Source organism: Salmo salar, chromosome 02 (assembly GCF_965601325.2).
Source record: "Salmo salar chromosome 02, fSalSal1, whole genome shotgun sequence".
In the NCBI taxonomy this organism is placed as follows: Eukaryota; Metazoa; Chordata; class Actinopteri; order Salmoniformes; family Salmonidae; genus Salmo; species Salmo salar.
Genome location: NC_138292.1, coordinates 22,323,602 through 22,339,561, shown reverse-complemented (window position 1 = coordinate 22,339,561; position 15,960 = coordinate 22,323,602). Strand labels below are relative to the sequence as shown.

At 41.8% G+C, this 15,960-nt stretch overlaps 1 protein-coding gene and 1 long non-coding RNA gene across 4 annotated transcripts in view; one reads left to right on the top strand and one right to left on the bottom strand.

The window, feature by feature from the left end:
- gtr3 (Solute carrier family 2, facilitated glucose transporter member 3) overlaps nt 1-9,165 on the bottom strand; it is a 22,065-nt gene extending 12,900 nt beyond the window's left edge. The window contains 2 exon segments of one of the 3 annotated variants that reach the window (NM_001173883.1): nt 8,083-8,257; nt 8,781-9,165. In NM_001173883.1, the coding sequence (NP_001167354.1) occupies nt 8,083-8,106 (24 nt within the window). In that variant the 5' untranslated portion in view covers nt 8,107-8,257; nt 8,781-9,165. 3 annotated transcript variants of the gene reach the window in all.
- On the top strand, nt 9,098-15,960 carry LOC106576853 (uncharacterized). The gene is made up of 3 exons (XR_001322018.3): nt 9,098-10,266; nt 11,239-11,342; nt 15,725-15,960. It is a non-coding gene; the product is annotated as an uncharacterized LOC106576853 (long non-coding RNA).

Genomic DNA, 15,960 nt, shown 5'->3' with positions numbered 1-15,960 from the left:
TGACTGGCCAGACTGTTTCTGTCAGGCACTAGAATTGTCATAGTTTAACACAATGGGTACAAATACAACAATTTGTTTTGAAGATGGAAAACAGTCTTGTAATCAACTCAATTCAAATCAAATTGTATTTGTCATGTGTCGAATACAACCTTACAGTGAAATGCTTACTTACAAGCCCTTAACCAACAATAAAGTGTTAAGAAAGTATTTACTCAAATAAACTGAAGTAAAAAATGTAGAAATAAAACAATAAAGACAAATAAAAAAAAGAAATAAAAAAAGAAATAATAATTAAAGAGCAACAATAAAATAACAGTAGAGCGGCTTTATACAGAGGGTACCGGTACAGAGTCAATACGTGAGGGCACAGGTTAGTTGAAATAATTGAGGTAGTATGTACATGTAGGTAGAGGTCAATACAAATAGTCCGGATAGCCATTTGATTAGCTGTTCAGCAGTCTTATGGCTTGGGGGTAGAAGCTGTTAAGAAGCCTTTTGGACCTAGACTTGGCGCTCTGGTACCACTTGCCTTGCTGTAGCAGAGAAAACAGTCTATGACTAGGGTGGCTGGAGTCTTAGGCCATTTTTAGGTCTTTCCTCTGACACCGCCTGGCATAGAGGTTCTGGATGGAAGGAAGCTTAGCCCCAGTGATGTGCTGGGCCGTACGCACTATCCACTGTAATGCCTTGCGGTCTGAGGCCGAGAAGTTGCCATACCAGGCGGTGATGCAACCAGTCAGAATGCTGTTGATGGTGCAGCTGTAGAACTTTTTGAGGATCTGAGGACCCATGCCAAATCTTTTCAGTCTCCTGAGGGAGAATAGGCGTTATTGTGCCCTCTTCACGACTGTCTTGGTGTGTTTGGCCCATGATAGTTCGTTGGTGATGTGGACACCAAGGAACTTGAAGCTCTCAACATGCTCAACTACAGCCCTGTCGATGAGAATGCTCAGCCCTCCTTTTCCTGTAGTCTACGATCATCTCCTTTGTCTTAATGTTATGAGATATAGGCTACGTGTGTACAGGAATGTAAAATCATAACGGTCCTAATATACAGTACCAGTCAAAAGTTTGGATAAAAGTTTGCATTTTTGCTATTTTCTACATTGTAGAATAATAGTGAAGACATCAAAACTATGAAATAACACATATGGAATCAAGCAGTAACCAAAAAAAAATGAAAAAATCTATTTTAGATTTTAGATTCTTCAAAGTAGCCACCCTTTGCCTTGATGACAGCTTTGCACACTCTTGACATTTTCTCAACCAGCTTCATCTGGAATGCTTTTCCAACAGTCTTAAAGGAGTTTGCCGAGCACGGTCCTACTCATCCCAAACCATCTCAACTGGGTTGAGGTCGGGTGATTGTGGAGGCCAGGTCATCTGATGCAGCACTCCATCACTCTCCTTCTTGGTCAAATAGCCCTTACACAGCCTGGTGGTGTGTTGGGTCATTGTCCCACTAAGCGCAAACCAGATGCGAATGCGTATCGCTGCAGAAATCTGTGGTAGCCATGCTAGTTAAGTCTGCCTTGAATTCTAAATAGATCACTGACAGTGTCACCTCCATACTTCACGGTTGGAACCACACATGCGGAGATCATTCGTTCACCTACTCTGCGTCTCACAAAGACACAGCCGTTGGAATCAAAAATCTAAAGTTTGGAGTCATCAGACCCAAGGACAGATTTCCACCGGTCTAATGTCTATTGCTCATGTTTCTTGGCCCAAACAAGTCTCTTCTTCTTATTGGTGTCCTTTAGTAGTGGTTTCTTTGCAGCAATTCGACCATGAAGGCCTGATTCACGCAGTCTATTTTGAACAGTTGATGTTCAGATGTGTCTGTTACTTGAACTCTGTGAAGCATTTATTTGGGCTGCAATCTGAGGTGCAGTTAACTCTAATGAACTGCAGCAGAGGTAACTCTGGGTCTTCCTTTCCTGTGGCGGTCCTCATGAGAGCCAGTTTCATCATAGCGCTTGATGGTTTTTGTGACTGCACTTGAAGAAACTTTAAAAGTTGTTGACATTTTTTCCAGATTGACTAACCTTCATATCTTAAAGTAATGATGGACTGTCGTTTCTCTTTGCTTATTTGAGCTGTTCTTACCATAATATGGACTTTTACCAAACAGGGCTATCCTCTGTATACCACCCCTACCTTGTCACAACACAACTGATTGGCTCAAACACATTAAGAAGGAAAGAAATTCAACAAATTAACTTTTACCAAGGCACAGCTGTTAATTTAAATTCATTCCAGGTGACTGATTATGATTATAGTACAAATAGTACAAATAAAATAGTACAAAATAATACAAATAAATTAAAAAAACTGAATGAGTAGGTGTGTCCAAACTTTTGACTGGTACTGTATGTGTAGGAGGCATAATTAAGAGGCCTAGTTCTGGAACATATTTCAAATCAAAGAACAACTGACACAGAATGACTACATATGGAGGTAACCTGGGCTAACACTAAAAACACAGATGCCGGTGCCATAAGAATAAAATTCTCCAAGGGCTTCATTACCCAGGTTACACTGATATAAGTGTTATGTTATGTTCTGTGATAGTACTAATCAGGCATATTGTATTTCTCTAGGAAGGACACTCTGGCCTTGTGACATTACAATACCCAGTCATCTAAAACAATCTGAAAACTGAATGAATAGGCCTACTACAAGTGAAGTAAAATATGAAAAGACGGTAAAACAGGGTCCCCTTCAAAATAATAATCCCCATGAGACTATGTAAATCTTTATAGATTTGTGTAAAACAGATGTTGTGTAAGTCACCAAGTTTTGACTGTCTCCAGAGGTACGGGCTGGAGGACAGGCTGGTGAGTGTGTTTGGACTGTCTCCAGAGGTACGGGCTGGAGGACAGGCTGGTGAGTGTGTTTGGACTGTCTCCAGAGGTACGGACTGGAGGACAGGCTGGTGAGTGTGTTTGGAATGTTGCCAGAGTTACAGGCTGGAGTACAGGCTGGTGAGTGTGTTTTGACATTGCCAGAGGAACGGATCGGAGGACAGGCTGGTGAGTGTTTTGACTGTTGCCAGAGGTACAGGTTGGAGGACAGGCTGGTGAATGTGTTTTGACTGTCTCCAGAGGTACGGGCTGGAGGACAGGCTGGTGAGTGTGTTTTGACTGTCTCCTGAGGTACGGACTGGAGGACAGGCTGTTGAGTGTGTTTTGACTGTCTCCAGAGGTACGGACTGGAGGACAGGCTGGTGAGTGTGTTTTGACTGTCTCCTGAGGTACGGACTGGAGGACAGGCTGTTGAGTGTGTTTTGACTGTGTCCAGAGGTACGGACTGGAGGACAGGCTGGTGAGAGTGTTTTGACTATTGATAGAGGTACGGGCTGGAGGACAGGCTGGGGGGTGTTTGACTCTTGTGCTGCTACCATGTTGTGCTGCTGCCATGTTGTGTTGCTACCTTGTGGTTGACATGTTGTGTTTCTACCATGCTGTGTTGTCATGTGTTGCTGCCATGCTGTGTTGTTGTCTTAGGTCTCTCTTTATGTAGTGTTGTGGTGTCTCTCTTGTCGTGATGTATGTTTTGTCCTACATTTTTATTTTTAATCCCAGCCCCCGTACCCTGCAGGAGGCCTTATGCCTTTTGGTAGGCCGTCATCATAAATAAGAATTTGTTCTTAACTGACTTTCTAGTTAAATAAAGGTTCAATAAATAAAAATAAATATAAAGGGCCCAACGTGGTAAAAAAATTGAAGTACCTAATCTGCTGTTCTATCGCTGCAATGATGTCTGAGGAAAAAAATACAGTGTTCGTTGTTTCCAGTAATTTCTTTGTTGTTGTAATAGCCCAAACTGACATGGCAGTTTGACCATTAAGGATTCCAGCTTTAATGTTGAGTGTCACACCCTGATCTGTTTCACCTGTCCTTGTGATTGTCTCCACCCCCTCCAGGTGTCGCTGATTTTCCCCAGTGTATTTATCCCTGTGTTTCCTGTCTCTCTGTGCCAGTTTGTGTTGTATGTTTTTACAAGTCAACCAGAGGTTTTCCTGTTCTCCTGCTTTTTGCTATTCTCATTTTTCTAGTCCTCCTGGTTTTGACCCTTGCCTGTTTCTGGACTTTGTACCTGCCTGCCTGACCATTCTGCCTGCCTTGACCATGAGCCTGTTTGACACTCTGTACCTCCTGGACTCTGATCTGGTTTTGACCTTTTTGCCTGTCCACGACCATTATTTTGCCTACCCCTTTGGATTATTAAACATTGTAAGACTCCAACCATCTGCCTCCTGTGTCTGCATCTGGGTCTCGCCTTGTGTCATGATAGTTGAGTAAGATAGCAAGAAAGTGTGAGCACATCATTTACTGTACTGAATACCGTCACAGTTCATAACATGACTAAATAAGGGAGTCGCTGAGTGAGTAAGGAGCACAGTGTGTGACAGTGCAGAATACTACAGTATGTGTGTGTCTAATCAAATGTATTTGTCACATGCGCTGAATACAACAGGTGTAGACCTTACGGTGAAATGCTTACTTACAAGCCCTTAACCAACAATGTAGTTTTAAGAAGAAAAAAAAGAGTTAAGAAAATATTTACTAAATAAACTAAAGTAAAAAATAAAATCGCAACAATAAAATAACAATAACAAGGCTATATACAGGGGGTACCGGTACCGAGTCAATGTGGAGGCTATATACATGGGGTACCGGTACCGAGTAAATGTGGAGGCTATATACAGGGGGTACCGGTACCGAGTCAATGTGGAGGCTATATACAGGGGGTACCGGTACCGAATCAATGTGCGGGGATATAGGTTAGTCGAGGTAATTTGTACATGTAGGTTGGGGTAAAGTGACTCATCGATAATAAACAGTGAGTAGCATGGTTGAGTGTCTGTATACCATAGATACTGTACTATACTAAAAAGCCTGTAAAGCTTGTTGACAAGAACATGTCTTACACAAATCATATATCAACATGTGCATTTATGTCAATGTGTGCCTGCCTGCTGTGTGTGTGCATGCGTGTGTGTTTGTCACATGACCGGAAATATGATTTCTGATGTATAATGGAGTCCTTCTGTTTCTCATCCTATTATCTGTCCATCTGATTCTCTGTCTCTCTATTCCTCATTTCATCTTTCTGCAAGTGCTGGATTTTCACCCACAGTGGCCAATCCACCATTCATTCTGATCTTAACTCCAACCCTCCAATGTCCACAGACTAACACTTCTTTCCCAGTATAATACCGTTTTGCTATTTCCTTTTGCAATACATCCCTCCATTTTACTGTGATGTCTTAAAAGGGTCTTGAACCTCCCTATTTGTAACATTTCTCATTCCCATCAGTGCTGTTAGTCAATATACACTACATATACAAAGTATGTGGACACCCCTTCAAATTAGTATATTTGGCTATTTTAGCCACACTCGTTGCTGACAGATGTATAAAATCGAGCACACCGCCATGGAATCTCCATAGACAAACATTGGCAGTAGAATGGCCTTGAAGAGCTCAGTGACATTCAACGTGGCACCGTCATAAGATGCCACCTTTCCAAAAGTCAGTTTGTCAAATTTCTGCCCTACTAGAGCTATCAACTGTAAGTGCTGTTATTGTGAAGTGGAAACGTCTAGGAGCAACAAGGGCTCAGCCGTGAAGTAGTAGGCCACACAAGCTTACAGAACGGGACCGCTGAGTGCTGAAGCTCCTAGCGTGTAAAAATTGTCTGTCCTCGGTTGCAACACTCACTACCAAGTTCCAAACTGCCTCTGGAAGCAACGTCAGCACAATAACTGATCGTTGGGAGCTTCATGAAATGGGTTTCCATGGCGGAGCAGCCGCACACGCTTAAGATCACCATGCGCAATGCCAAGTGTCGGCTGGAGTGGTGTAAAGCTCGCAGCCATTGGACTCTGGAGCAGTGGAAACACGTTCTCTGGAGAGATGAATCATGCTTCACCATCTGCCAGTCCAACGGATTAATCTGGGTTTGGCGCATGCCAGGAGAATGCTACCTGCCAGAATGCATAATGCCAAATGTAAAAGTTTGGTGGAGGAGGAATAATGGTCTGGGGCTGTTTTTCATGGTTCGAGCTAGGCCCCTTAGTTCTAGAGAAGGGAAATCTTAATACTACAGCATACAATGACTTTCTAGATGATTCTGTGTTTCCAACTTTGTGGCAACAGTTTGGGGAAGGCCCTTTCCTGTTTCAGCATTTCACATCAACGGTTGGTAGGAAAGTCTCATTGCCTAACAGCCACAAAGAGGAGAAAGACAATCAACAGTGTGCAACCTGTTTCAAAAGACAAGCCATGTTGTAGATAGACAACCATATGAAGAAGCATCTGGTAACAATAAGCATCCAATCCATCTGTAATTTTAGAGTGGTTTAAGAGCGTAATCATGACTAGGTTAGCAGTGTTGTTAGGGGCACTTTTTGTAAGTGATAGAGAATAAGGAAAGCCTCGTGTTGCTAAGTCAATGTATGGAGATCTGAGGTCACAGGGTTCATCATGGGGGGTCTGATGGCCAATCTAGGCCTAATGGATAATCTCCACATAGCTACTGTTTACAAGGGCTTATAACTCTATCCCTCTGTCACACTATTACTATTGCTATTGTAACAGTGTAGGTTCCGTCCCTCTCTTCGCCCCAACCTGGGCTCGAACCAGGGACCCTTGCACACATCAACAACTGACACCCCACGAAGCATCGTTACCCATCGCGCCACAAAAGCCGCGGCTCTTGCAACGCAAGGGGCAACCCTACTTCAAGTCTCAGAGCGGGTGACGTCACCGATTGAAACGCTATTAGCGCGCACCACCGCTAACTAACTAGCCATTTCACATCGGTTACACTCACCCCCCCTTTGACCTCCTCCTTTTCCGCAGCAACCAACGATCCGGGTCAACAGCATCAATGTAACAGTGTAGGTTCCGTCCCTCTCTTCGCCCCAACCTGGGCTCGAACCAGGGACCCTTGCACACATCAACAACTGACACCCACGAAGCATCGTTACCCATCGCGCCACAAAAGCCACGGCTCTTGCAACGCAAGGGGCAACCCTACTTCAAGTCTCAGAGCGGGTGACGTCACCGATTGAAACGCTATTAGCGCGCACCACCGCTAACTAACTAGCCATTTCACATCGGTTACACTATTGCTATTGCTCCCTCTATCATATGGCTCTTTCTACTCCTTTCTCTCACCTCACACATCATTTGCTTTACCCACCTCCCTTATTACATATCACTCTCTCTTCCCTCATTCTGTCTGTCTCTCCTAGTCCTACATGCAGGTACAAGCCAGAGAATAAAACAGACCCGCTCAAGTTCAGACACGCCACCTGTATCTGTAGCATCCGCCAATCCCCTTTCTCCTTCTCTATCCCCATCTCTCTCTCTTCCTCTCTTTCCTCTCTCCTCTCACACTTCCCTTCCACCCCAGCCCCTGTTCTTCTACATGCCAGAGAGGAAAAGTAGTGTTCACCCATCTCCTTCTCATAAATACCATTCTCTGACTGACTCATTAAAGGTAGGGAGACAAAGACAGGGAGGGAAAAGCACAATGCTCTACTCTTCCTCAGGAAACAGTGCTGGTGGATGAGGATTGTTTATGAAATAGTCACCAGAGATAAATTCATGTATAATGTACAAAGAGGTGGAGGAGAAGAGTAGTAGTAGAAATACTGTTGCACAACTGGTGTGATGGTTGGAGTAACTAATGTGGTTCAAATGGTGATGTAATTCAATTGCATTGTTATGTTGTGGAAGGAAACATTAAAAACTTTAATTGCAACAACAACAAAAAGAAGCAACATGAATAAATGAATAAAGTCATATGATGTGGTCAGTAACTCTGTGAGAAGACCAGTACTCGACTTGGGCAGTAGCTCACCAGAGCTGAGTACCAGCACCTCAAAATTAATACTGCTTGAGTTCCTGCACCTTTTATAGAATATTAGCTCAAAAGTATTGTGGAGTTCCTGCACCTAAATATAAATAGTATCAGCACCTATTTCAGTTCAAGTCAAGCACTGGAGAATAGTAGATGTGAGAAGATGTGAGAAAAGAGAAGATGACAGACCTAATGTGTTGCTTACCTTCCCATCTTCCATATTCTCCATCTTGAATTATGTTTCACTGTCTGACTTCCTCAGGAAAGATCAAATAACTCCAAGTTAAATACTTTGTTTGAGTTTCTCCTTCCAAAACTAGGCTCTCATTTGCAAGGTAAACAATGTAGGCAGTCCAAACAGCAGTTTGCAGAGGAACCACCTGTAGAGAAAAATAAAAACAGAAGCATTTTAATACATTAGAAGTGACGAACTAAAACAGCTGAAACACATCAAGCCTAGCAGCTGCATAGACAGCAGAGTATATTTTACCTGTGGATGCACAAATTCAACCTCTACTGTACAGTAGACTATCTGGTTTGAGCAGCAAAAGACATGATGATAAAAACCCTCCCTCTTCTTCTTCCTTCCTCCCTCATCTCACCATCAGTTTCAACTCTAATTTTCAAATGAGAAAGAAATCAACGTTTCCCTAGATTGATATTGACATTATGATGTATTTTAGAAAGTGGTGATGATACAGGTTTTATTTTCATGCATACATTACGTTTCATCCTATTCTATTCTATACCCCGCTAATTCTGACAGAGCATCCTCCTGTTAACTACTATTTACTAAAGTCTATAAATAAATCTATGTCTATAAACACATCCCTTCTCATTCTAAATGAACAAATACAAATGTTGGCTAACTTCACAATTGTAAAATGATACAGGCTATTTTACCGTAATTCCTGTTTGGTGCCAAATAGGTTATCGTATCCCCCTTTAGTCCGAACTGAACTGTATGCTAAGAAGAATGTTCAGCACTTGCTCCCCTCCCTCTCTCGTCGCCGATTTATATACGATAGTGGCACAAGTCTGTCCGCACGTTCCCTAGCTTTGCCGACATCCTACGCGCCTGGTCATCTCTGGTCATGCTTGCTCCTACAAGTAAAAGCGCATGTAGTTTTTTCAAATTATTGCGCACGTGGGGCATTTAAGCCCTGAACAGCACCTAGCAGGCAGTCTGATCCTGTCTGAGAGAACATTCGAGGAGAGTGTAGGCTGGTTGGGAGTTGTAACACTGCTCATTCTCTCAAAATGTCGGCGCCTGTAGAAGACACGTTTTCGAGTTGAGCAGGATGATTATGAGATGGAGTTACATCGGGATGCCACTAGGACAGGGACACGGAAAGGTGGGATTTCGAATGAGGAATGGAGGAGGAAAATGAGGAAGAAGAAGTCGAAGAGAATGAGGAAAGCAGAGGCTGAATTGGAATTTGATAAAGATGGTTTCTTCCTAGGTTCTGGCCTTTCTAGGGAGTTTTTCCTAGCCACCGTGCTTCTACACCTGCATTGCTTGCTGTTTGGGGTTTTAGGCTGGGTTTCTGTACAGCACTTTGTGACATTAGCTGATGTAAGAAGGGCTTTATAAATACATTTGATTTGATTTGAAATGGAAGTGAATGAGGGAGATTTAAGTGAGGTGGGAGGTATGGTGAGGATCTCGGAACCTGAGCCTTGCATTGATGGACATGGTTATGATATAGATGAGTTTTGCCCAGTTTTTCTCACGCTGGTGCTGCAGATGGATATATCCTCCAATACAGGACTATTAAAGGCCCAGTGCACAAATTTTGTGGACCAAAAAAAAGTTACATGCCTGTGAGTAGTAGATCTGTGCCAGCACAGAGGAATAGGCCAAGGAGTGATATATGCTTCCGTAAGGTGGGCTTCTTAGCGTTCATAGCAATGGTTATCAACTGTACCTCAGAAATGGAATGTCAGTCACAGAAAATACATGTTGTGTTGGCAGCTGCAGTACTTGTGTGTACGAGATTTGACTTCTGAAGAGTTAGAGAGTGTGTTGAGAGGTGGTGTCCTGTCCTCCCAGACCGTTGGCATGGTGCAGGAGCAGATAGGGTCAAAGTAGTGGAATTGGGATTGGGTAGTCAGAAGGGTGTATTATTATAAAAATGTTGGTATATATCTTTGGGGTATCACAAAGTATAATGGATTTATACTATACTCAAGTTGGGGGCATTAATGCAACATGTTAGATGCCTACCGCCGTTAAACCCCACCGAAGAAGACGAAGAAGAAGACATGCAGCACTGTCTCACAGGCTGCATGCCGCCCCCAAGACCAGAACCAATCGCATGCAGGGAACAATGAGTCATCAAAGCCACATTCAAACAGAGCCAGAAAGCTGAAGCCTAGAGGAAAAAAGGTAATATAGCTAGCATCTTTCAAAATGAAGGCAACTTTATACTGATATATCACTGATATATCAGACTGGTTTGTTGTAGATTAGCAATCTTTTTGTGTTTATTAGCTAGCTTGCTAGTAGGGCTGCTTAGCAAGCTCACTTAGCTAGGTAGTCTTGTTAGCTAGCTAGCAAGCTAGATAGTTATCTATGCTGGTTGTTAGCTTGTATAACTGATATGTGTATAATTATAAGGGACACATTGTGTTTTGTGGATAATATAAAAATGTACAGTGCGCCATTCCTGACAGGCTGATCAGATTAGCTTTCTGCCTCAGAGCTTGATCAGATTCAATAGCAGCCTCAGAGGCTGATAAGTCAGGAAGCTGTCTTGTAGGCTGTTTCATGAGCAATTCTCCTTGCAGGCATATTAGTGGTCAAGGTGCCTTATAGGCTGATGCATATGATCCAGTGGGTGAGCTCTACTCCTACCAGGCTGATCAGATTCAATAGCAACCTCAGAGACTCAGTCAGGATGCTGCCTTTAAATTGGTTTCATGAGCACATTTTTTTGTCTACAGTATCAATATGAATCAGGTCAAGAATGCTACCTGACCTTAATTGTAGTCATTCTTCAATCAATGATTGGGTGCACTACTTTGTTTCACAACATTTTTTGTCTTATAGATGTGTGATGTTTGACAGTGACATGAAAGGAATAAAGACAAATCAGTTGTCCCACAGTCTGCAGTGTTACTTTTCTGGTTCCATGTGCTAATGAAAGTATCTGACAGCCTCCTTTCAAAATTCAGTGCCTCAATGATTAATTGACATATCTACATATGAACATGCTTGCCAGGCTGATTGGTTTACATAGGACTACGGGGATTGCAAGTTGGAAGCAATTGGAATGGTCATTTAGTCCAAAGAAAGGTAGGAATAACAAGAAAAAGTAAGAAGGGTCTAAAATAACAGAAAAGTAATTTTCTTTCTCAGGCAGTACATCATTGGCTAATAAGACAAGATGGAGGAAATCTAGTGATTCATCAACAAGGAATGCTGTGATAAGAGGAATGGTGTCTCTGAAGCATTGCAGTACAGTAAGTTACGCATCTGATATTGTGTAACATAATATTGTTTCAACTTAATGGTGCACTCCTTAGTCCTAATGGAAACATAAAAGGTAGCCCTGCCACATAATGCTGAAGAGTGACGTAGGAGAAATGTTTACTCTCTCAAATTCATAGTCATTGTACCCTCTCATGACCATGCTGAACTCACGAGCTTCCATTCTGGTTCACTTGTGGATTCAAACTGTAGGCAGAAAAGTGGAAGCTCTGGAGATTTCAGGATGGTCTCACGATGCTATAGTCTCCCCCCCCCCCCCCCCCCCCCCCCCCATATTTCGGTTTTAAAGCAAGTTTGCTGCACATCTACAGATTTTGCCATGGGGCAAAGAGAAAGGTTTTGCAATTTTATAACTCATTTCCTGCAATTCTACTCATTTTGCTATGGGAGGAACATTTGCGGTTTTACAGCTAATTACCTAAATTCTAGACAAAATTGCATAGGATGAAGAGAAATGTCATGCAGTTTTTTTATTTAATATCAGAGTGAGACTAACAAAATCAATGGAGGCCCCCCGGGTGGTAATTCAACCTTGTTAACAAGTTTAGATAGCTGGCCGCTAAACTACAGTCGGGGCCAAAAGTTTGGAGAATGACACAAATATGAATTTTCACAAAGTCTGCTGCCTCAGTTTCTATGATGGCAATTTGCATATACTCCAGAATGTTATGAAGAGTGATCAGATGAATTTCAATTAATTGCAAAGTCCCTCTTTGCCATGCAAATGAACGGAATCCCCCAAAAACATTTCCACTGCATTTCAGCCCTGCCACAAAAGGACCAGCTGACATCATGTCAGTGATTCTCTCGTTAACACAGGTGTGAGTGTTGATGAGGACAAGGCTGGAGATCACTCTGTCATGCTGATTGAGTTCGAATAACAGACTGGAAGCTTCAAAAGGAGGGTGGTGCTTGGAATCATTGTTCTTCCTCTGTCAACCATGATTACCTGCGAAACACGTGCCATCATCATTGCTTTGCAAAGAAGCCACTTCTCTCCAGGAAAAAGATCAGGGACAGACTGATATTCTGCAAAAGGTACAGGGATTGGACTGGTGAGGACTGGGGTAAAGTCATTTTCTCTGATGAACCCCTTTCCAATTGTTTGGGGCATCTGGAAAAAACTTTGTCCGTAGAAGACAAGGTGAGCGCTACCATCAGTCCTGTGTCATGCCAACAGTAAAGCATCCTGAGACCATTCATGTGTGGGGTTGCTTCTCAGCTAAGGGAGTGGGCTCACTCAAAATTTTGCCTAAGAACACAGCCATGAATAAAGAATGGCACCAACACATCCTCCGAGAGCAACTTCTCCCAACCATCCAGGAACAGTTTGGTGACGAACAATTCCTTTTCCAGCATGATGGAGCACCTTGCCATAAGGCAACAGTGATAAATAAGTGGCTCGGGGAACAAAACATCGATATTTTGGGTCCATGGCCAGGAAACTCCCCAGACCTTAATCCCATTGAGAACTTGTGGTCAATCCTCAAGAGGCGGGTGGACAAACAAAACCCATAAATTCTGACAAACTCCAAGCATTGATTATGCAAGAATGGGCTGCCATCAGTCAAGATGTGTCCCAGAAGTTAATTGACAGCATGCCAGGGCAGATTGCAGAGGTCTTGGAAAAAGAAGGGTCGACACTGCAAATATTGACTCTTTGCATCAACTTCATGTAATTGTCAATAAAAGCCTTTGACACGTATGAAATGCTTGTAATTATACTTCAGTATTCCATAGTAACATCTGACAAAAATATCTAGACACTGAAGCAGCAAACTTTGTGAAAATTAATATTTGTGTAATTCTCAAAACTTTTGGCCCCAACTGTAACTTAACGATCTAAAAAATGTTAGCTGACATGGGCTATTAACTGAATATCAGTGACTGACATAATGAGAAAACGGCTGATGAACAAACAAATGTCGAAATTGCACGTTGTGTATTCTACTACTCTAACTCGCAACAGTAAGTTGAGATCAGAGGCAGTAGGGATGACCAGGGTTGTTCAATTGATAAGTGTGTGAATTGGACCATTTTCCTGTTCTGCTAACCATTCAAAATGTAACGAGTACTTTTGGGTGTCAGGGAAAATGTATGGAGTAAAAAGTCCATTGTTTTATTTACGAATGTAGTGAAGTAAACGTAAACATTTATTTTTCCAAAATATAACTAGTAACGTACATATACCCCCCAAAAATGCCTTAAGTAGGACTTTAAAGTAGAGGTCGGCCGATTTAATTAGGGGCAATTTCAAGTTTTCATAACAATCGGTAATCGGCATTTTTGGACACCGATCATGGCCGATTACATTTCACTAAAAGGAGGAGACAGTGGCAGGCTGACTACCTGTTATGCGAGTGCAGCAAGGAGCCAAGGTAAGGTGCTTGCTAGCATTAAACGTATCTTATAAAAAACAATCAATCTTAACATAATCACTAGTTAACTACACATAGTTGATGATATTACTAGTTTATCTAGCTTGTCATGCGTTGCATATAATCGATGCGGTGCAGGTTAATTTATCATTGAATCATAGCCTACTTTGCCAAACAGGTGATTTAACAACCGCATTCGCAAAAAAACACTGTCGTTGCACCAATGTGTACCTAACCATAAACATCAATGCCTTTCTTAAAATCAATACACAAGTATATCTTTTTTAAACCTGAATATTTAGTTAATATTGCCGGCTAACATGAATTTCTTTTAACTAGGGAAATTGTGTCACTTCTCTTGTGTTCTGTGCAACAGAGTCAGGGTATATGCAGCAGTTTGGGCCGCCTGGCTCGTTGCGAACTGTGTGAAGACTATTTCTTCCTAACAAAGACAGTCAACTTCGCCAAACGGGGGATGATTTAACAAAAGCGCATTTGCGGAAAAAAGCACAATCGTTACCTAACCATAAACATCAATGCCTTTCTTAACATCAATACACAGAAGTATATTTTTTAAAACCTGCATATTTAGTTAAAAGAAATTCAGGTTTGCAGGCAATTTTAAACTGGGGAAATTGTGTCACTTCTCTTGCGTTCATTGCACGCAGAGTCAGAGTATATGCAGCAGTTTGGGCCCCTGGCTCGTTGCGAACTAATTTGGCAGAATTTCACGTAATTATGACATAACATTGAAGGTTGTGCAATGTAACAGCAATATTTAGACTTATGGATGCCACCCGTTAGATAAAATATGGAACGGTTCCGTATTTCACTAAAAGAAGAAACGTTTTGTTTTCAAAATTATTTGACCATATTAATGACCTAAGGCTCGTATTTCTGTGTGTTATTATATTATAATTAAGTCTATGATTTGATAGAGCAGTCTGACTGAGCTGTGGTAGGCAGCAGCAGGCTCATAAGCATTCATTCAAACAGCACTTTACTGCATTTGCCAGCAGCTCTTCGCAATGTTTCAAGCTGTTTATGACTTCAAGCCTATCAACTCCCAAGATTAGGCTGGCAATACTAAAGTACCTATTAGAACATCCAATAGTCAAAGGTATATGAAATACAAATGGTATAGAGAGAAATAGTCCTATAATAACTACAACCTAAAACTTATTACCTGGGAATATTGAAGACTCATGTTAAAAGGAACCACCAGCTTTCATATGTTCTCATGTTCTGAGCAAGGCACTTAAATGTTAGCTTTTTTACATGGCACATATTGCACTTTTACTTTCTTCTCCAACACTTTGTTTTTGCATTATTTAAACCAAATTGAACATGTTTCATTATTTATTTGAGACTAAATAGATTTTATTGATGTATTATATTAATTTAAAATAAGTGTTCATTGTTCATTCAGTATTTTTGTAAATGTCATTATTACAAATATATATATATATATATATATATATATATATATATATATATATATATATATATATATATAAAAATTGTCCGATTAATCGGTTTCGACTTTTTTTGGTCCTCCAATAATCGGTATCGGTATCTGCGTTGAAAACTCGTAATCTGTCGACCTCTACTTTAAAGTATACGAAACATTAAGAACACCTGCTCTTTCCATGACATATACAGACCAGGTGAACACAGGTAAAAGCTATGATCCCTTATTGATGTCACTTGTTAAATCCACTTCAATCAGTGTAGATGTGTGTGTGTGTGTGTGTGTGTGTGTGTGTGTGTGTGTGTGTGTGTGTGTGTGTGTGTGTGTGTGTGTGTGTGTGTGTGTGTGTGTGTGTGTGTGTGTGTGTGTGTGGGGGGGGGGGGGGGGTGTAGGTTGTCTCTGTATGAGTGGAAGGTCCTGTGGAAGGCCCAGGGGCTGAGTCACAGCAAGGTGCCCTCCTATCCCCTAACACCACTTACTGTATGTCTGTTGTGCTTCTCTCCAGGATTATGTCCCAAACCCAGACCATCCTGCGGACTTCCTGCCTTAGCTGTGGGGACTTGAGTTCTCTTACCAAGACAACAAAGGATTCCCCCTGTTTACATTTGCCTCCTGGTGAAATGAGTTACACGTTAACTCTTATTTAAGCACTGCTGTTTGTTGTTTTGCTATTATATTCCAACACACAGGTTCTCCTCCCGGCGTGTGTTCTGATAGAAGCACTGTGGAGTCAATGTTCAA